The sequence below is a fragment of the Cydia strobilella genome, chromosome Z, assembly GCF_947568885.1.
Source record: "Cydia strobilella chromosome Z, ilCydStro3.1, whole genome shotgun sequence".
In the NCBI taxonomy this organism is placed as follows: Eukaryota; Metazoa; Arthropoda; class Insecta; order Lepidoptera; family Tortricidae; genus Cydia; species Cydia strobilella.
The window spans coordinates 1,555,314-1,577,249 of NC_086068.1; the positions used below are offsets into that span (position 1 = coordinate 1,555,314).

Genomic DNA, 21,936 nt, shown 5'->3' on the forward strand with positions numbered 1-21,936 from the left:
AATCATTTATCCATATTTAAATACATTTTATCGTATTTTTATAAATCTTCATTTTTAGTTTTAAAGTGTGTCGACAGATGGCAGTGAATTTACTGGGGTTAAAAAATTTACTATGACAGTACCGCTCTTGTATAGGTTACTCTATGATATAAGTTAGTAGAATAGAATAGAATGAGATTTTATTCGTAAGCACAAACAAACAAGACATTACATTATATAAAAGAAAACATAAAATAAGATTAAAGTGCCACGAAATAGCCTCATCTCAGCATGTTGCTGGTGACTTCCAGCGCTGATCTTCCGATGAGACCATCAGGTGAGAAGAATCACGGAAGGTAACAGACAAGAAGAAAGGATACATAAAATAACATACAATGAACAAATAGTCTCTAATTTGTTTGAAGGTATCGCGCCGTTCTCCTCAACGGGCTCCACCCGAGACGTGACCGAGGCAAAGCTCCGCTCTTACCTGATGAGGGTGTATCACGCCTTCAAGGGTGAGGTGCCTCACGTGCACCACAAGAGCGACGAGTTCGGACAGGTGAGGTATACAGGCAGGAACAGGAAAAGTTGAGACCTCATCAACCTCGCCTTCAATAAGGTGCCTCACGTGACACAAGGGGGACGAGTTCGGACAGGTGAGGTATACAGGCAGGAACAGGAAAAGTTGAGACCTCGTGAAGTACCTCGCCTTCAATAAGGTGCCTCGTGTGACACAAGGGGGACGAGTTCGGACAGGTGAGGTATACAGGCAGGAACAGGAAAAGTTGAGACCTCGTGAAGTACCTCGCCTTCAATAAGGTGCCTCACGTGACACAAAGGGGGACGAGTTCGGACAGGTGAGGTATACAGGCAGGAACAGGAAAAGTTGAGACCTCATCAACCTCGCCTTCAATAAGGTGCCTCACGTGACACAAGGGTGACGAGTTCGGACAGGTGAGTTATACAGGCAGGACCAGGCAAAGTTGAGAACTCGTGAAGTACCTCGCCTTCAATAAGGTGCCTCACGTGACACAAACGGGTACGAGTTCGAACAGGTACAAAACAACTAAATTACAAGATTGAGCATATAAAACACCTCGCTGCAACCACACATATGTGCTCTCGTACTTCGGGCTTAGTACGGTAGCATTTTTATCGCCTGTCACCATGCCTGTCACGATCTAACAAGTATGTAAGTGCGAAAGTGACAGGCATAGTGACAGGTGATATAAAAGCAACCATGCTGACACCACTGGTTTAGTATGCGAGCGCAACCATTTGTTTATATTGCGTCCGCATTTGACCTTGTACATAAAAAAAAAACTATTAAAAAAAACTGATCCATACTGCCAACTTAGGTGTCTTATCTTATCTTATAGTTTCGGGGGCCCTTGCGGATACACTTCGACCCATAGGGACCAAGATCTGTTCGCTACTCAAGAGCTTTCCCCACCATCTCCATGTGCCAGATGATGGACCTTATGGGTAGCGTTTTGAATTCCTTTGGTTCCAGATAGCCTGTTCCAAAGCCCTTAATTCTTTGTCTGGCGAGGGCGTGACATTCACACATAAGGTGTTCTATTGTCTCTTCCTCTTCGCCACACATACGACAATCGGTGTTGTCATCGTGCCCCATCTTGACCAGGATTCCCTTGACCCCGTAATGGCCAGTAAACACCCCCGTTATTATTTGGAGTTGCCGTTTGCTAAGTTTCCAAAGCTTTTCGCTCCAACCAGAGTCTACCCCTTCTATAAAGAGCTTTGAGTGCTTTAGACCCGTCAGACTGTCCCATTCTTCCTGGTGTTTGGTCTTAACAACTGAGGTGTTGTTTTAGATAATTTTCCTAAATGTTGCAAATGTTTGTTAAAATGAAATGTCTTGAAGGTAGCTAACATAAAGTGTGTTTACAGATTAAAATCAGTCAGCAGAACGAGAAACACGCGCGAACAGCGAACGACGCCATATCTGTGTACTCAAGTAAGTATTATTAATTTTATCGTAACAATTGATGCAGAAGCGCTGGTGGCCTAGCGGTGGCGTGGGACTTTCGGAGGTCGCGGGTTCAAACCCCGTACCAATTAGTTTTTCGGAACTTATGTACGAAATATCATTTGATATTTACCAGCCGCTTTTCGGTGAAGGAAAACATCGTGAGGAAACCGGACTAATCCTAACAATGCCTAGTTCCCCCTCTGGGTTGGGAGGATGGCAGTCGCTATCGTATAAACTAGTGCCTACGTCCATTCTTAGGATTAGTTGTCAAGCGGACCCCAGGCTGTGGCAAAATGCCGGGAAACGCGAGGAAGAAGAAGTGACAATTGATGCGGATTTAATGCAGCTGTGGTAGTTCCTATATTGGAGAAACCAAGCGTACTATAGCGGAAAGCGTAGAAAAACGTCAAATAAGTCTGCGGTAGCCGAACATTTGCTACAGTCGGGACCAAACCACTGGATTGAGCTCCATAATCTCAAAGTCCTCTCAACGGAACGTTTTTACTACGTACGTGAAGCAATTGAAATCAGAAAACATCGAAATTTCAATCAAAATAAGGGACAGGGGATTTCGTCTTCGTGGAATCCAGTAATTAGCAAATGTAAGGGGGATAAAACATCCCACCACATACCGTCAGATGTCGTGAGTGTTGTGTGGGCAAAGTGACAACCCTAGCGTACAAGTTAATAATCAAGATAAAGTGCGGGTAGTTCGCAAAACCCGCGCGGCAAGATGTTGATACAATTCCTCGCCAGTCTGCCTTTGACCACGAACGTAACGTCACGTTCGAAACGTCAGGCCATAAATAAACGTAAGTTTTTACGCGATTAAGTCCCAGTGTTAGTTTAAAGTTATAGTTTAAAAGTATGAGTGAAAATCGTGTTAGTTTAAATCAATATATGTGACAATTGAAGTCTACTATTACTCCGTTACGATGGCATCTGTACAACTCAACTGTAAATACCTACCCCGTTTTTAGGGTTCCGTACCCAAAGTGTAAAAAAGGGACCCTATTACTAAGACTCCACTGTCCGTCTGTCTGTCACCAGTGTCTCATGAACCGTGATGACTAGACAGTTTAAATTTTCACAGATGATGTATTTCTATTGCCGCTATAACAGCAAATACTAAAAAATACGTAACCCTCTGTGGGCGAATCTGACTCGCACTTGTCCGGTTTTTAATAGTACCTAGTTATAGGGTATTTGAATGTATTTAAAATAAATTATTTTACACCATGCATGAAATAAAGCACCGGAAGATTAATAGAGAAACGTAGACAGCAGTTATTATTAAACACAATTTCTATTTTAAAACCCGTGTAAAACTATAAAGAGTAGGTAATTTGATTGTGACGTCACATGCTAGTGTTTCATATAAATTCCATAGTAGAAAAATTGTTGTGACAGATCGAAAAAAGAAAACTGATTTGACTAGTAGTCAAATAATCTAATATATAAACGCAACTGTTTCAGACGCAGCCGAGGCGGACAAATCGCACTCGTCGTACAGAAAGAAGCGACGCGCGCTCCGCACACCCCAAGTAAGTACCGACCCCGCCGAATACATCCGCAAGCAGATCGGCAAACTGGACCTCAACGATATAACACACTTAGCACGCCTCATAGAAGGACACGACTCCGCGGACACACATCAAGATAAGCAGAGAGAGCTGCAAGAACAAATACTAGCGCTACTCGACCCAGAGGACACTCCGGATCCAGCACTAGTAAGAGAATCACTAGGGAAACTACTCGGCACAACTAAAGCTAAAGTTAACGATGAAAAATCCGTTGCTAGCTATTTCAACAAAGATGATAAGATACCTGTGAAACCGCCGCGGAGATTGAAAGGTTTAGACGCGTCTACAATCAAAGTCGTGGATTTATCAGATTTAGACATATCGGAAACAGATGTAACTTTAGTTAATGATTTTAAAATAGATCAAAAACAGAAATTAGCTAAGCTGCGACAAGAAAAGTTTGTTAGATCTGCGTCGATAGATACACCGAAACTTACTGAGAAGTTTACGCGATCGTTTTCAACGGAATCTCCTAAAGGTAGAAGTTTAAAGCAGCGGTCCAACTCTATAGATTCACCTGAAACTCTTCAGAACACTAAACGCATAGCGCAGATATTCGAAGGACAGTCTAGAAGGAACACTCCCAGTCCAGAGTCGAGGACTAAACGCTCCAGCTCTATAACAACCCCAGAGATGGTTCTCCGGTGTCAACGCATGGCTAATATTATAGAAGGAAAACAGACTTATAATCCAGAACGTTTGAAATTAGATTCTATTGGAGATTACGAAATGGCCGCTCGAAGGCAGAGAGTGCACGATTTAATACACGGACAGAAGCCGAAAGAGAGCGAAAGCGATGATTATATTAAGAAATCGTCGGACATGCAAGCTTTTCGTATGCAGCGCGTGTCTGACATGATGCAGAAGAGAGCTGAGAAGAAGAAGAATTGTGGTAGAAGGAAAGCGGCCAGGGTTATAATGAAGCAGCGATTTGAGAAGAGTTTACAAATGCTAGCGGCGGAACCGAAGTTGGACTTCGCTGGGGCGGATCTAGAGAATGACTATGGGCTGCAGCAGTACAGGGCGAGCGCGCCGCACTTCGACGATCGAGTCAAGACTTTGGAGAAACAGCTGCAGCATTATGTGAGAGTCGTGTGGCATGCCAACTAACGGAGTGTTGAACCGTCTAAGTTAACTCTGGTACCTAGCCAAGATAATCATTTATAGAAAACGTGAAACTTAAATGTACGGAAATAGTCACGTGGCTTTTCGTAAAACGTTTATCGATTTATTATTGTCATCTGGCGCCGACAAACGTCATATTCTCGTTGGAATGTCATCATCAAAAATACAGTGATGGCAAAAGTGGACAAAAATATCTCACTGCAACTTTGTTACTATAAAAATAGTGTGTGTGCAATTTGTGTCGATTTTCCTGGCCCTGCTACTCGTGCTGAGTTAGCTTAGACGGTATCTAGTAAAATAAAAAGGCGGTTAGATGTATTTAAAGTCTATACTGGGTAGAAACTGCCAGTAGTGTTACCCCAAACTACTAGCCCGTAACACAAGATTCAATGAAAATAGCCGAAGTATACTATAATGTTTTTCAAACTCGATGGATAGGATGACAGGTGTCATTTCCATATAATTTATAACCTAAGAATGCTAAATCTCCCAAAATTGTATTGAAATGACAGCTGTCATTCTACCCATAGAGTTTTGAAAAATACTATAACTTTGCGGTATTGTCAACGTCGTTACCAGAGACCGGAATTTTCGCTGCAAAACAAACCACTGTCGCAATCTTGCTAGAGTTAGAAACTGTTTTTTATCGATATCGATAGTGGAACAAAAAAATGGCCCACCAATAAAAAAAAATACAAGTTAATTTACGTAAGGTTTTTATAAAATTATATAGAAACAGATGCAATTTTTTGTTCTAAATCTACGTCTTCGTAACTGAACTAGGGCCCGTTTCGAGAAAAAAATACTTTTATTTATTATAAACATTATTTCTAAGTATTATAACAACCTTCTCTGAAACGAGCTCTCATCTCAATTTCACAGATTTTGGTTCCTCCTTTAAGGTTTTTATTTCGTTTGCATGATTTCTCCTGTCTGTAAAAGTAATAAAAAATTACAAAAATATTTCTCATAGCTCTTATGTCAGCGAATTACGAGTAAGTGACTATGAGACATATTTTTGATTAAATTATATGCTCCCAAATTTTGACACTCGACTGTACACAAGTAAATTTGCTACCATCTTTTTGATGCTGAGCGTACAAATTGTGTATATTAGAAAACCATGTCGTGTCTTATTTATCACTTTCTACTTATCTTCTAACAGTCACTGTTGTGAAACTTATGTTTTTTTGTTGTACATATGTTACGTTTCCAAGTAAAACGTACCACATTATCGCTTACCATAAGGACGATTTTTTTTTTATATATATAAACTAATCGGCGATTGGCCCTAGTCACACCTGATGGAAAGTGAAGACAGGGCCTAAGATGGAGCTCACCGGTTCAGTAACAGCCTATTCACTCTTGTTTTTTTTTTAATAAAATTTTAAATTAAATAAATTTGCTTGTATATACGAATAACGTGTCAAAGCGTCCTTTTGGCGAGCCACAAAGTGGTACCTTTTGCTCGAAAACACATGTTTTGTTTTGAATTCACACAGTGTTGTACTAACATAAATATTTAATGTTGGCAGTAGATATTCCCCTATAAATTGCCATAATTACTTACATACATACATACATATAATCACGCCTATTTCCCGGAGGGGTAGGCAGAGATCACGGATTTCCACTTGCTACGATCCTGGCATACCTCTTTCGCTTCCTTCACTTTCATAACATTCCTCATACACGCTCGCCGGTTTAATTACTTGTGACGTTTTCAACCAAAAGGTACCAGATTGTCGCTTGTTGATAAGGTTGATTTCTAATTGAAGCTATATGGAAATAGCGCCTTACTGACAAGCGACATTAAGTACCCTTTTGGTTGAAAATGGCACACTTGTTGTTTGATCAAACTTTTCTGAGAGCTTGTGTTTCGGCGATACATAACTGATTGACTGAAAAATATGAGAGTTAGACCAAGAGAAGTCTGCAACGAGTTTGATAGCATACGCAGTGCAAGCAGGGGGGTGTCACTGCGCAGTTTAGGTATATTTGGCCGGCGCACCGCCCGGGCAGGTGTATGGCAGTGGGCTGCCGCTCGGCTCGCACGATAGTCGTGTCACGTGGCGCTCGCGCAAAATTGAAAATACGCAATGGCTTCGAAACCTAAATCGCGATCTAATCTGTAATCTGTATAAAAGATAATGTTCTGTTTACGGATGTCTGAATAAACGGAAGAAAAAGGAAGCAGAAAAAACATATTTTTTAAATTCCGGACTATATTGACCGACATATTTTCAAAGGAATAAGTACTTCTGTGGCATACCTACTTCCGTGAGAATCAGACATACTATCTCCGGCTAAAAATTTTATGTTAACAGAATCAACGTTTGTAATTCCTACATATTTATCTTAAAAATAATAAATCAGTAGGTATAGGTACAAAAACTTGTGGCGTGACAACCCCGTGCCGACACTCGCAGCTCGGTCATAAAACTGCGGAGCGCAAAGAAGATTCCCGGTTCGTGCGCGGTTATAAGTTTCAATTTTGCTTGCAGGCGGCGAGTGTAGGTATAATTTTATACCTAAATCTGGCTTTTGTTAACGAGTGAATTTTCTGTACGGTAGTACTATTAGTTATTCTGTGGTGCAAATGTTATTTTAAACGTCAAACTGCTATGGAATTATTACTTACTAGCTTTTGCCCGCGACTTCGTCTGCGTGAACTTAGTAACAGCAGCTGAAGTATAGCGCCTGGAAAAATTCTCATAGCAATCATTTAATTTAAGCATATTATGCACGCAAATTAGCAGGCACTTCATTAATTATCTCAATTCCACTCCGCTTTTTACTTTCTTAAGGATGATTTTCGGGATAAAAACTATCCTATGCCCTTCTCAGGGACTCAACCTATATCTATGCCAAATTTCATTTAAATCGATTCAGCGGTTTAAGCGTGAAGACGGAACACACAGACAGAAAAACAGACAGACAGAATTTCGCATTTATAATATTAGTATGGATAAATAACACTGCGTATGCTATCTAAATAGTTGCAGATTTCTTGGTCTGACTCTATTTGGCCTTCGCCGTATTGCAGATTTTCAGTGGTTTATTTTACTGGTAAGGAGACGCTTTGACAACGGGGGCCCATTTCTCGAACTATATTATACAAGGGCCTGACACTCTTTGATAGAGAAAGATAGTCTTATTGCGATTCCTATAAGAGGAAAGAGAAAATAGTGCCATGCTTTGTCCTTATCACCGACCGGGTTTTTTTTTTCATGGTCGGGTTATGGCATCATAGGTAGGCGATGGCGAAATACCGAAATTTAAAAGAGTGAAAGAGAAAAAGGATTATGCTGCCATACACTAACCTGTCAATACTTGAATATGTCTTTCTCTTACCCCTGGTCGCTCGGTTTCATGTCTATAAGTATTTTTTTTTATACCACGTCGGTGGCAATCAAGCATACGGCCCGCCTGATGGTAAGCAGTTACCGTAGCCTATGGACGCCTGCAACACCGGAGATATTACACGCGCGTTGCCGACCCTAACACTCCTCTCCCTCGTTGAGCTCTGGTAACCTTACTCACCGGCAGGAACACAACACTATGAGTAGGGTCTAGTGTTATTTGGCTGCGGTTTTCTGTAAGGTGGAGGTACCTCCCCAGTTGGGCTCTGCTCTAGATCTGGAATGACATCCGCTGTCCTGTGCCCTACCACACAAAGCGAGATGTCATTCACAGTGCGCATACCTCTCTTTTAGACGTAGTTTAAGGACATATCCGGGTCCGGACGCAGTTTAAGGACATACCCGGGTCCAATATTAGTCCAGTCAAATCGTATAGGTTGCCATGACAACACACTAATAATACTAGACTATTATCGTTCGAGAAATTGTCAAATTGGCCCCTGGTTATTGTGTCGACGATACAAAACAAAGTTATAATCTACTGCCAACTTTGTCCCAAGCCAAGCTAATTTGACCCGTATTGCTATAGGAGGAGGGGCGAATAGTGGGCGGGGGCGGGCGCACGGCGGGCAGCGGCGCGCGCGTCGCGAGGCTCGCGGCCGAACTCTCCGGAGCGGCGCCGGTCAGCGCGCCGAAGGCGTCCAAACCTAAGGATTTGATGAGGTGAGGTGATTGTTTTATAAGAAAAAACCGGCCAAGTGCGAGTCGGACTCGCGCACGAAGGGTTCAGTACCATTACGAAAAAAAAAACAGCAAAAAAATCACGTTTGTTGTATGGGAGCCCCATTTAAATATTTATATTATTCTGTTTTTAGTATTTGTTGTTATAGCGGCAACAGAAATACATCATCTGTGAAAATTTCAACTGTCTAGCTATCACGGTTCATGAGATACAGCCTGGTGACAGACAGACAGACAGACGGACAGCGGAGTCTTAGTAATAGGGTCCCGTTTTTACCCTTTGGGTAGGGAACCCTAAAAATAAGTTTTTGGCAAAAATTTCATTTTTGGTACAAGCTTTTATTGCTGACTGTACTTTTCTTTCCACAGGCAACTAATACTCATCGAGACAATTCTAAAAACCCCAAACACAATTAGGTTGCGTTGTTTTATCACAGAGTTCCTATGACAACCTCAAGTCTCCATCATCAGATCAGCTCGATGGTACCATAATATTGCATTGTCACCCGACTTACATATGTATGTAAATTTTCAGCTTCATAGGAAACCGGGAAGTGGGTCAAATTTAACTTGCAAGATTTGACCCTTACAAACATGTTACATACATATTACATACATACTTACATAGGTACATTGCAAGTTAAATAAAAGCATATAACATGTGTGGAATATTAACGCACGCACCCATAAGTAAGAGCGAGAAAGAGATATCGCTTTCTCGCTCTTACTTATGGGTGCGTCGCACACGCAACACATTTTTAAGCTCTCGTGCGAATGGGGCCTTAACAAGCCATTTCTGGCTTAGCAGTTAAGAAACATGAAACTCTGCGATTTATTTAATGTTTAGAACTTTAATAAATAAAAAATAAAAAAAGGTATTTACAGTACATATGGTGCTACTTTCTCGCGCTAGTGCGTAAAGAGCACTTTTCGTGCATATGTAGAAAGTTTAAAGGGCCATATGTACTGTAAAACGTTGTACGATACACGTGCGAATAGGTAATTCGCAACTCGTGTCGATTTAAAACAAATTTCAAACAATTTCAAACAAATTTCCTCTTTTCCACACTTGTATCGTAAATAACTATTTCCACCGTTTGCATTAATTAGATAAAGCAAAAACCTATATAACTGCGTATAAGATGAATAAAGTCTAAGAAAAAACGTGGCTCGGAAATCAAGAAAGAAGATTGATTCTCGCACAGATGACGCTACCACCAATACCTTCAAACCTTCAAGAAAAGAGCGTACTCCCATCTTAAAGGCCGGCAACACACTTAGGTACAACGCCTCTGGTGTTGTGGGTGTCCATGGGCGGCGGTAATCGCTTACCATCAGGTGATCCGTCTGCTTGTTTGCCTCCTATTTCAAAATAAAATAAAATAAAATAAAAAAAACATATTTGGCCTGTTCTCGTTTAGACAGCGTTGACGGTTTCGTTTGTTATTTAACAATTTTAACACATATCAGTGAAAGAACATAGGTGAAACTTATATAAAAATAATAAATATAAATAAATAAAATATTTATCCATACATATATAAATTTTTTGATATTTTTATTTATAGTTTTAATCGTGTGTCGATAGATGGCAGTAAATTTACTGTGACTACAAAATTTACTATGACAGTACCCCTCTATCCTGTATATTATCTTTGGATAAAGTAAGATAAGATACAATAGTTTCAAGGTACGGCGGTTAAACCCGACTGAAACACAAAATTATTCATCTCAGGAAATATCCGTACTACTGTAAAATGTACTACAACTGTTATTAAATATTTATTAAAACTTAATTTTACCAAAGATACATATAACTCCGTAATAGATAGACACAGTCTAAGGAAAAAACGTGCCTCGAAAAATCACGAAAATTTGATTCTCGATCAGAGGGCGCCACTAGTTTTGGCCTACTCTCGTATAGAGGGCGTTGACAGTTTCGTTTGTTATTTATAATTTTAACGCATATCAGTGAAAGAACATGGGTCAAAATCATATAAAAATAAAAAATGCAAATAAAAAAATAATTTATCCATATTTAAATACATTTTAACGTATTTTTATAAATCTTCATTTTTAGTTTTAAAGTGTGTCGACAGATGGGAGTGAATTTACTGGGGTTACAAAATTTACTATGACAGTACCGCTCTAGTATAAGTTACTCTATGGTAATATTTATTAAAAGGTAATTTTACCAACAAATATGAGGGAACAACACAAAGTTTGCCTCCGGTCTCTATTGTTTCCCATATAGTTTTAAGTCATAATGTATTGTTTGTCCACATTGTCGTTAGTCATAATTTCGTTTTTCTCAGAAACGCATAATTTTTCAGGATTGCCATAAAACAAACCTAACCTAACCTATCTATAGGATAACCTGAGGAAAATCCTGAAAAGTTAACGGTTTCAGAATTATGACTAATGATAATATGACAATCATTACATTATGACTTTCAATAATTATGTCAAACAAAGGGACCCCGTTTGGATCAGGATACTTTGCCACTCTTGTGGATAAAATGCAAAATTTCATTGCGTGAACAAACTTTGACAAGGTTCAAGTTAACAATCATTTCCTTTCAGATCCGTTGGCAAGATAGAGCGAGACGACTGGAACGTGAGGGAGATAGAACGCAAGATACTGGAAAACAAGCTCGGCCGACCGGAGCCGAGGGCAGCCGAGCGCGTGCCGAAGTGGGACAGAGAACAGGTGAATTTTAATAACATAATTTCCGTGACACACAGATCATCTCCTAGCCGTTTTCGGTTAGAGCAACTGCTTTCTACCGCTGAGTGTCGCTGGTGCCCTAACAGCATTTATACGTCATTATGACGTCGGCGACGTCATTGTGACGCCATAATTACGTCATTATGACGTCGCTGACGTTACTTTGCTACATGGGTGTGCTCTCAGGTGACTGACGTAACCAATCTTAACAGCAAATGTAATGTAATCGCGAATTCGTGGTTGGTCCCATAGTAAAAGTTGCTCGGTATAATCCCTAAACCTCCCTGGCTACGGGGATGCACTTATTTTTTGTCCAACCTGTATATTCGTTCCCAGTTTCAAAAATATGTGCCATTCTCAATCAAAAGGGTACTTATCGTCGGTTGTCAGTAAGGCGCTATTTCCATATAGCTTTAATTTGAAATCAACCTTATCGACAAGCGACAATGTGGTACCTTTTGGTTAAAAACGTCACATATGTGTACGCTCTTAGACTTTAGCACAGAATAAGTAATAGTATTATCATACGGAACGGACACGCACCGCCCCGCCCCGATTCGAATGCCCTCGCCCCGCGACAGCAGATTGACGGCCGTTTGCCGACCGCTCAGTACTGTTTTTTAGCAACTTACACTATGACGCATGACGCGTGTACAGACGTGCCGTTCGCACATAGAAACGCAAGTGATTTTTTATCTATAAGCGTGTCCGCCCTGTGACCTTAGACAATAAAGTTCATTTTTGAGCCATTTGTCTGTATCGATATTTTTGCCGATGTACATATACATTTTGTTATTCGCAGTTCTTAGGCCGCCAGAAACGTCTAAAAGAGGGCGACAACGAGGAGAGGTGGGGTGAAATAGACGAAACTCTGCACAAGCTCGATCAGAAATTGAAGGACTCCGGTCGCCCGGACCACGGCACTAAGAAGGTAACTTTAAAAACTGTAATAGATATCATATATTAAGGCGGTTCCCTGAGCCAGAAGGCGAAAAATCTCCTTATATGATCATGTTTTTCTATGAGGCGTTGATATTAGTAGACGTGGAAAAAATATATGTAGTTCTTGACTATATTATCTTTAATAACATAGCTTCCGATACACGAATTATGACACTTCGCTCGATACAATTAATTCCCACAGTAACCTCTAACTCGCACTTTTAATCAAACTTTACTCGGTTATTTATTATGTGATACTATAAACAAAATAAGAAGAAAAAACGATCTTAACTTAAATAGTAATTTCATAGTTTTCGAATTTCGATATAGTAATGTAACGTTTTTAAAATAAATAAAAATCGACAAAATTCGATCAAAATGGACACTTGGCGCGCATGATCTTTCCCGTTCTCTCTGGCTAAATGTGACAGTGACAGCGGCAAACCGATGGAACGGCTTTAAAGAAAAAGTGACGAAGCCCTTCAGCGGTGAAGGCCGGATTCGAACCGGCGTCTTTAGCTATCGCGGCTAACGCCATGAACCCCTAGGCCACCTCGCCACGGCGGTACCCGTCACAATTTCTCGACTATATGCCATCTTAGTAAGACTAGGAGTCTTTGACCAGCTCTAAGGGCAAGCAGTGCGCGCCTGCACCTCCTATGCGAACTACTAACTAACTAAGGTAACTTTAGTTCGGATTAATCCCTGCCGCTTATGTCCGCCATCGCTCTACGCGACATTTCCATTTGCTTAGATGGTTGACAGTTCTCAACTGTGCTTTTCTCCAGAAAATTCAATTTTTTGAAAGGAACTACACTACAGTATTGCCACTTTTTATATTCTACAATTTCTTGTCGGACTATACGTAATGTGTTAATGTGCTGATTATCGCACTAGTGCGGTAAAGTAGAAAGTAGCACCATATGTACTGTAATAGTTATTTACGATACAATTGCGGAAAAGAGGAAATTCGATTGCGAATTGCCTATTCGCACGTGTATCGAACAACGTTTTACAGTACATATGGCCCTTTAAACTTTCGATATATGCACAAAAAGTGCACTTTACGCAGTAGTGCGAGAAAGTAGCACCATATGTACTGTAAAATAAATTATTTCACACCATGTATAAAATAAAGCACCAGATAATTATTAGAACAACATAGATAGCAGTTATTTTTAAACGCAAGTTCTATTTAATAAATCGGATAGATATATAAAAAGTAGATGAGTAATTGTGTAATGTTTCATATAAATTCCATATTGACAAATCGTTTTGACAGTTCTAAAAACCCTAAAAAGAAGCTGATTTGACTAGTAGGAGTTTACCCTATTAGCAATATATCATACAGAATGGCCACGGCCCACCCCGCTACGAACGAAATTGTTTAAAATTATATATTTGTCATCAAAGTTTTTTTTTCTAGGTCGCCAACCTAGCTACCAAATTTGTTAAAAAGGAAGAACCGGACGCTAAAATTCAACCTAAAGAAGAGGTAAGAGTTATATGTATAATATTAAAAATATATATATATTCAACTTTAACGGAACGCGTGAAGGTTGATGGTATTGGCCGCGCGCAACATAAGGCGGTTCCCTGAGCCAGAAGGCGAAAAATCTCCTTATATGATCATGTTTTTCTAAGAGGCGTTGATATTCGTTGACGTGGAAAAAATATATGTAGTTCTTGACTATATTATCTTTAATAACAGCTTCCGATACACGAATTATGACACTTCGCTCGATACAATTAATTCCCAAAGTAACCTCTAACTCGGACTTTTAATCAAACTTTACTCGATTATTTATTATGTGATACTATAAACAAAAACCCAAGACCGTAGTCAATGGAAAGACAAGATTCGGGCCCTACACCCCAGCAGGGGGTAACAGGAAAAGAAGAAGAGAAGATAAACAAAAAAAGAAGAAAAAACAATCTTAACTTAAATAGTAATTTCATAGCTTTCGAATTTCGATATTGTAAGGTAACGTTTTTAAAATAAATAAAAATCGACAAAATTCGATCAAAATTGACACTTGGCGCGCATGATCTTTCCCGTTCTTTCTTGTGAAATGTGACAGTGACAGCGGCAAACCGATGGAACGACCAGCTCAAGTATCGCGGGCTGTATAGGTACTTTTGGTTTTGGTTTGGTTTGGTGGTATGATTCTACTAATGATATATTAATTTATTATTTTTTCGCAATTGTATTAAAAAACGTCGTTTACAACACGTGTGAAATGTCTTTTCACACTAGTTGTAAAATGTACTATTTTAGTTTATTTATTTGTTATGTAGAAGAAGAGTTGGCGCGGCCCGTCGTCAGCGGGCGTCCAGTGCGCGGCGTGCGGCACGCGCGTGTTCGCCGCCGAGCGCGTGACGGCCGACGGGTTACAACTGCACCGTGCGTGCTTCCGCTGCGCCGTGTGCAAGGCTGTGCTGCGCCCGGGGTCAGTTATACCAAAGATAGATATAACTCCGTAATAGAATGGATACAGTCTAATGAAAAAACGTGCCTCGAAAATCAAGAAAATATGATTCTCGTTCAGAGGGCGCTACTAGCTTTGGCCTACTGTCGTATATTCATATTTATTAATAATATACACATATTAAAAACTGTAATAGATGTCATATGTTAAAGAAAAAGTGACGAAGCCCTCCAGTGGTGAGTGGCGGGGTGGCCTAGGGGTTCATGGCGTTAGCCGCGACAGCTTAAAAAAAAAAAAAAATTTTAAACTGTTTATTTCAAGAAAGATTACAAAGACTATTTACAGACTTAGCCTAATCTACATTCTAATAGATTGTATGCTAAGTATGGTCTATGGTATAATATGCTATATTTAACAATTATGAGGTTAACTTAAATATTCAGGCAGTGCTTTTTTATCATGATTTTAATTTTATGGGGCTTACCCTCTTCTAAATTATCTATTATATCTCTAGGAAGACTATTTAAGATGTGTGGCAAATAACTCGACCAGACTCTTTGCCCATAATAGTTGTTGCTACTTGGTATATTGAAATATTTTTTATTTAACAGTACTCTAAGGTTAGTTGGCCTGTCATACCTATTCAGACTTTCCAATTTATGTCTATATTCTAATACTATCGCTAGTTTCACTTTATCATACACATTCATTATTCTACAATGTTGGAATAAGTTATCATAATTATGTTTATGTTTATATTTGATTTTTAGTGGTACAATGGATTTTAAGATTCTTAACTGTAAACTATATATTCGCTGTAGGTGACTTTTGTGGGTTCTGCCATAGCTAGATATTCCATAGTTTATCACCGAGTCAGCCATGGCCATGTATATTAGACGGAGTGTATTATATGGCATTTTGTTTTTAAGTATTGTCAGGTTACTGAGTATAGCTCTTACTAAAGCTAAAGACGCCGGTTCGAATCCGGCCTTCACCACTGGAGGGCTTCGTCACTTTTTCTTTAATATATGACATCTATTACAGTTTTTAATTAATATATAGTAGTGTGACTACTTTAAAAAAAAACACAAATCAAAATATTTAATAAAATAATTGTATTTGTTCTCAAACTTGTTAATATACACATATATTACACGTCAAAATACAAAATACAATTACATGTAGTAGAATAACAATTAAAATTTCAATTTATTTCTACATCGAAACAATAAAAGTAAAATTATGTTCAGAAATGTAATTACAAAAGTCATATCATATTATATTCTACATTTCCAATAATTCTTGTAAGTCATAAAAGGCTTTGTCAATTAGCCATTTCTTCAATTTAATATAAATATAGATGGCGTTGACGGTTTCGTTTGTTATTTAACAATTTTAACGCATATCAGTGAAAGAACATGGGTCAAAATCATAAAAATAATTAATGCAAATAAAATAAAACATTTATCCATATTTAAATACATTTTATCGTATTTTTATAAATCTTCATTTTTAGTTTTAAAGTGTGAATTTACAGTGGTTACAAAATTTACTATGACAGTACCGCTCTAGTATAAGTTACTCTATGGTTATACTATGTAAAAATGATAGACCGCGGACCAGGAAAAAAATTCCATGACCAATCGCCCCCCGTGCGAAACTCGTATAGTGGTTAACGGCTATGTATGATGAACCCTCGTAAACGTCAGCTGCCGCTCCGTTGGTGGGTTGAGGAATGGCAACAAATAGTCTATAAAAAAAATTGAGTCATCAGTCAGTCATATTGTGAATAAACAAAATCGTCAGCCGATTGTATCGCTGTGGAAAGACCGTCAGCTGGTCACATGAAGATGTAAAAAGAAAATTCTTTTCAGACATCGGCACCATCGCCTCCCGTTTGATACTTTGACAGATGATAGTTTAGATGCTGTGTGTTAATAAAACAAATCGTCAGCCGGTTGTGTCGCGGTGGAAAGACCGTGTTACGCGTTTCGGTGGCTGCCATTCCTGAACCTACCAACGGAGCGGCAGCTGACGTTCACGAGGGTTCATCATACATAGCCGTTAACCGCTATACGAGTTTTCGCCCGGGAGGCGATAACTGACGAAATTTGCGCCTACAGAGCCCGGAATTTTCCCAGCAAAACAAGACTTTTTTGCGAAATCTTTAAGATTTTTTTTGTTTTTGTGTAAGATTGTCCTGTGATATTCATTCATCTATTATTTTTATATAGGAGTTACGCGATGGAGCGTTACGGCAGCCGCCTAGTGTGCCTCCGGCACGCGGGCGCCGCCCCCGAGCCCCCCACCCCCACCCCAACCCCCGAGCGGATCAGCATCGAGCTGTCAGATGGAGCGAGGGAGATAGACGAGGATGAGTGGACCGATCGCAACTGTCTGCAGAGCGAGACGAGCGCCGCCCCCGGCCTCAGGTTAGACAGAGATAACTAAAAAATAAGTGCATTCCCGTTCCCAGGGAGTTTTTGATATTATACTGAGCAACTTCTACTATGGGACCAACTCCGAAATCGCGAAAAAAAAAATTTGGCTGTTTCATACATTTTGGCTGGTCCATTTTCTATGAGGGGTAAAAAAAAACCGTGATTTCGTGGTTGGTCCCATAGTAAACGTTGTTCAGTATAATCTCACAATCTCCCTGGCAACGGGAATGCACTTATTTTTTGGGTTACTTTACTTTGGGTAGTGTCATGGTATATCGCGTTATGGGGTAGTAATTTGGGGGCTTGGAGCAAAGCTCAAGGCGGCTTTTACCTTACTTGAATTAATGATTAATTTTTGTATTGTTTTCCTAATTTATATATTTCTTAATATTATTTTTATTTTGTTTAGTTAATAGGTAGTTTTAATGTTTTCTATATTTGTTATATCGGTTGAGCGCTGCATGGCGATGGAGACTTGGACAAGCCATGACTCAGAACGGGGGTCATTTCCTTTAATATTCTGAATTGTAATCTCGCTTTGTCATTTTTAGTGATGGCTGTATTCTTTAGTGTACCTACCTAGTTAGTTACCTAATACTTACCTAATCTAAGTTAGCATGTAAAAAATATTCAGAAACAATACTGTATTGTCTCATCAGTTTTTGAACAAACCTACTACCGTCGAGAAATATAAGTAAGTAGGATCAGAGTGACTTGCATGATTTTCCTTACTTAATAAATTAATAATGTTAAGTTATCGGAGACTTGATAAACGTATTATTAATCTCGAAGCTTGCTTAAAAATTAATACTTATTACTGTATTGTTAATGAAATAAAGAGATAAATGTGTCGTTTTTAAGAAAAAGGTACCACATTGTCGCTTGCCATAAGGACGCATAAAGATACAAGCAAATCTCGTTCTTATGGTAAGCGACAATGTGGTACCTTATACTTGAAAACGTCATATATACAAAATCTGTGGACACTACAAAAAAGTATTGTTCTTAGTAACATAAAATGTTTTATCCGACAGCGACGAAGACGAGTCTAGCTCGGACGAGTACACGGACGCGGCGTCGGACCGGTCCGGCGGACGCTCCCCGGACGCGTTACCGCACATCCGTCCGGCGTTATACTCGGACGACTCGTCCGGATACGACGACCTGTCCACCGGACCCGAGGGTGAGTAAGAATATAGCCTCATGTTAGAAACAGGAGAGATATGGAGCTCCACTCACTTAGTATATGCAAAGATAGATATAACTCCGTAATAGATGGATACAGTCTAAGGAAAAAACGTGCCTTGAAAATCAAGAAAATTTGATTCTCGTTCAGAGGGCGCTACTAGCTTTGGCCTACTGTCGTATAGATGGCGTTGACGGTTTCGTTTGTTATTAAACAATTTTAACGCATATCAGTGAAAGAACATGGGTCAAAATCATAAAAATAATAATTAAATAGAGACTTATACATCTCTAAATAATGTTAGTACTTCTGTTGTTTGTATATTTTTTATTAGCTTTTTTTGTGTAATTTGACATTTATATTACGTAATTGGTTTTTTTTTGTAATATTGGGTTAATTTTATTGTTTGTAAAAATTGACATGTAAAAGTGCCCCTGTGGTCTATTTGCTGAATAAATGTGATTAATTTCGATCCTCCATTATATGGATGGTATAGAAAGGATCGCAATCTCTTATGGCAGAATTGTTGTAAAAGTGACCGCGTTAAGCTTTAAATAATAGTTCCTAATCTCTCCGGTGGCGCTAGTTAGGCTCTGGGACATGAGTATAACATGAACCATATAAGGCAACAAATAACCCGACCAAATTACGTAGGTTGTTTTTGGTAGTATTTCGGTGTATGGTGGCGACGCCTAATTACTGTTTGATGGACACTTTTCATACATAGAGATTTGGCTCCTTTATACAGTCTCCATGCTCCATTACAGGCGCGGAGTCATCTGGCGGCGAGTCGTGTTCGCGCATGCGCCTGGCGCGTGAGGCGAGACGCCGCGAGGTGCCCGCAGACGCGAGGCCCCCCACCGACAGCAGCGAGGTACCGCGCTGCGCAGTCGCGTGACCGGGCAGGGGGGGGGGGGCAGAGGGGCAGGGGGGGGGGGATAGGGGAAATATTGAGAGCAAAAAATAATAACATCTAAAATAAAATCATCATTTTGTCTATCATTTTGATAGCTATTTTTACATCGTGATGATAAACGTATTTAATAATGACTGAAACATTACCGGAGGCAAAGATAGATATAACTCCGTAATAGATGGATACGGTCTAAGGAAGAAACGTGCTTCGAAAATCACGAATTGATTCTGGCGCCACTAGCTTTGGCCTACTCTCGTATAGAGGGCGTTCACCGTTTCGTTTGTTATTTATAATTTTAACGCATATCAGTGACAGAACATGGGTCAAAATCATATAAAAATAATTAATGCAAATAAAAAAATCATTTATCCATATTTAAATACATTTTAACGTATTTTTATAAATCTTCATTTTTAGTTTTAAAGTATGTCGATAGATGGCAGTGAATTTAAAGTCGTTACAAAATTTACTATGACAGTACCGCTCTATCTTATTATATCTTATAATTTTTTGTTTTTTTTTTTAATCAGGAGCTCTTATTTTATTGTCTATATACATAATATTTTGTTATAAAATCTTATTTAATATATTTAAACATGTTATAAACGGGGTTAACGGTGCGCGACTGTTTTACACTAACCAGAAAATAAAAAACCGATACAATTTAAAAATTTCTAAGCACATTTGGAGCTTGCTTAACTATTATTAATTTATAGTTTAGTAATTATTATACAATAAATAAAGCTATATATGTTTATAACATGTTTAAATATGTTAAATAAGATTTTAAAAGAAAATATTAAGTATCTAATCCAATTTATAGACAATAAAATTGCGCTCCTGATAAAAAAATACTAAAAAAATATTATACCTACCGTATTCTGTTTCAGTCATTATTAAATACATTTAGCTTCTCAATGTAAAATAGCTATCAAAATTATAGATAATAATCGATAGGGCTTTTACTGATAAAAAAAAATGGCTCAAAAGCTCTGGCTAAAACAATAAAAATCAACATAATTAAAAATCTACGCTGAAAAAATAATTGTAAAAAAATCAAACAGCCGACTTATAAATAGCTTTGTATGAATAGTCACGAATCATACAAATTAACATAATTAAAGTTATAAACTTAAAAAGACTACAACAGAAATAAACTTAATAAAAACTAATGCAGCTATAAAAAAAAATAAGTAAAAATATTTAAAAGTGCTTAAAGGTTCTCATTAATTAATAAAAACACAAAAGTCTGTTTCGAATTAATACAATATACCTATAAATTAATATGTACATAATAGCTAGCTTTATTGAGCATAATTGTATCAGAATTATAAAATTGAATTACTTCAAACTGTTCAAACAATCCTACATAGTGCTTTTATTTATTCTTTTAAAAGAATAAAGTTAATTAAAGCGAAAAAGTCTATTATGCACTGAAAAGATTTGAAAATTGTTAAACAGCAAGAAACATACAAACTTAAACACGTTGCAAAATAATAGTTACTAATTGAAGCTACAGACGTGATAATTATAACTATATATATGACTGAATTATGAATCTCAAAATAAATGTAGGAATAAAAAATATACCAAAGTAAAATATACGAAATATTTAATGTTGCCAAAGAGTTATAAATTAAGCTTTCCTGTTCACAATTGAACACAATTCAAAAATTATTTTTCAACATAATTTATAAAATGATCCGATTTCTATAATATATCTAAAAATCATCAATCAATCATCAGCCGCAAACGCCCACCAAGTAAATTAAATACTATTTACTGCACCCAAAGAAAACAAACCTAATAACCTCTATGCTAATAACCAAAGATAGATATAACTCCGTAATAGATGTTTACAGTCTAAGGAAAAAACGTGCCTCGAAAATCAAGAAAATTTGATTCTCGTTTAGAGGGCGCCACTAGTTTTGGCCCACTGTCGTATAGATGGCGTTAACTGTTTCGTTTGTTATTTAACAATTTTAACGCATATCAGTGAAAGAACATGGGTCAAAATCATAAAAATAATTAATGCAAATAAAAAAAAAACATTTATCTATATTTAAATACATTCTATCGTATTTTTATAAATCTTCATTTTTAGTTTCAAAGTGTGTCGACAGATGGCAGTGAATTTACTGGGGTTACAAAATTTACTATGACAGTACCGCTCTAGTATAAGTTACTCTATGCTAATAACAGAATAATCTAAATAAAAGGTAGCAAGAGGCGGTCTTATCGCTTTAAAACAGAATTTGTTACTGCATAGGTGTAAAACTATTTTTTTTCCATATTCATATTCATATATTTATTGATAAAGATAATTACACTTACAGAGCACATAAAATAAAATTACATTTCACTAAATATAAACATCATAACATCAATAGTTTAAACTTAAAAACAACAAAAAAAATCACAAAAACAAATCAAAGCTAACTTATAAAGCTATCAAATATAACTTAAAGCGAAAAACGGAAATACCTATCAAAGACATATGTGACATTT

At 38.1% G+C, this 21,936-nt stretch overlaps 1 protein-coding gene and 1 long non-coding RNA gene across 6 annotated transcripts in view; both read left to right on the forward strand.

The window, feature by feature from the left end:
- The window catches only part of LOC134754537 (F-actin-monooxygenase MICAL3-like), a 99,110-nt gene that overhangs the window by 58,496 nt on the left and 18,678 nt on the right, over positions 1 to 21,936 (forward strand). For 4 of the 5 annotated variants that reach the window (XM_063690832.1, XM_063690834.1, XM_063690833.1 and 1 more), the window contains exons 12-22: positions 405 to 541; positions 1,894 to 1,960; positions 3,452 to 4,641; positions 8,635 to 8,768; positions 11,370 to 11,496; positions 12,317 to 12,445; positions 13,883 to 13,951; positions 14,755 to 14,906; positions 17,120 to 17,317; positions 18,361 to 18,509; positions 19,280 to 19,386. In XM_063690832.1, the coding sequence (XP_063546902.1) occupies positions 405 to 541; positions 1,894 to 1,960; positions 3,452 to 4,641; positions 8,635 to 8,768; positions 11,370 to 11,496; positions 12,317 to 12,445; positions 13,883 to 13,951; positions 14,755 to 14,906; positions 17,120 to 17,317; positions 18,361 to 18,509; positions 19,280 to 19,386 (2,459 nt within the window). The remainder of the gene's footprint in view (positions 1 to 404; positions 542 to 1,893; positions 1,961 to 3,451; positions 4,642 to 8,634; positions 8,769 to 11,369; positions 11,497 to 12,316; positions 12,446 to 13,882; positions 13,952 to 14,754; positions 14,907 to 17,119; positions 17,318 to 18,360; positions 18,510 to 19,279; positions 19,387 to 21,936) is intronic. The other variant, XM_063690836.1, reaches the window with a different exon arrangement.
- The window catches only part of LOC134754592 (uncharacterized), a 363,458-nt gene that overhangs the window by 41,550 nt on the left and 299,972 nt on the right, over positions 1 to 21,936 (forward strand). The window lies entirely within an intron of this gene.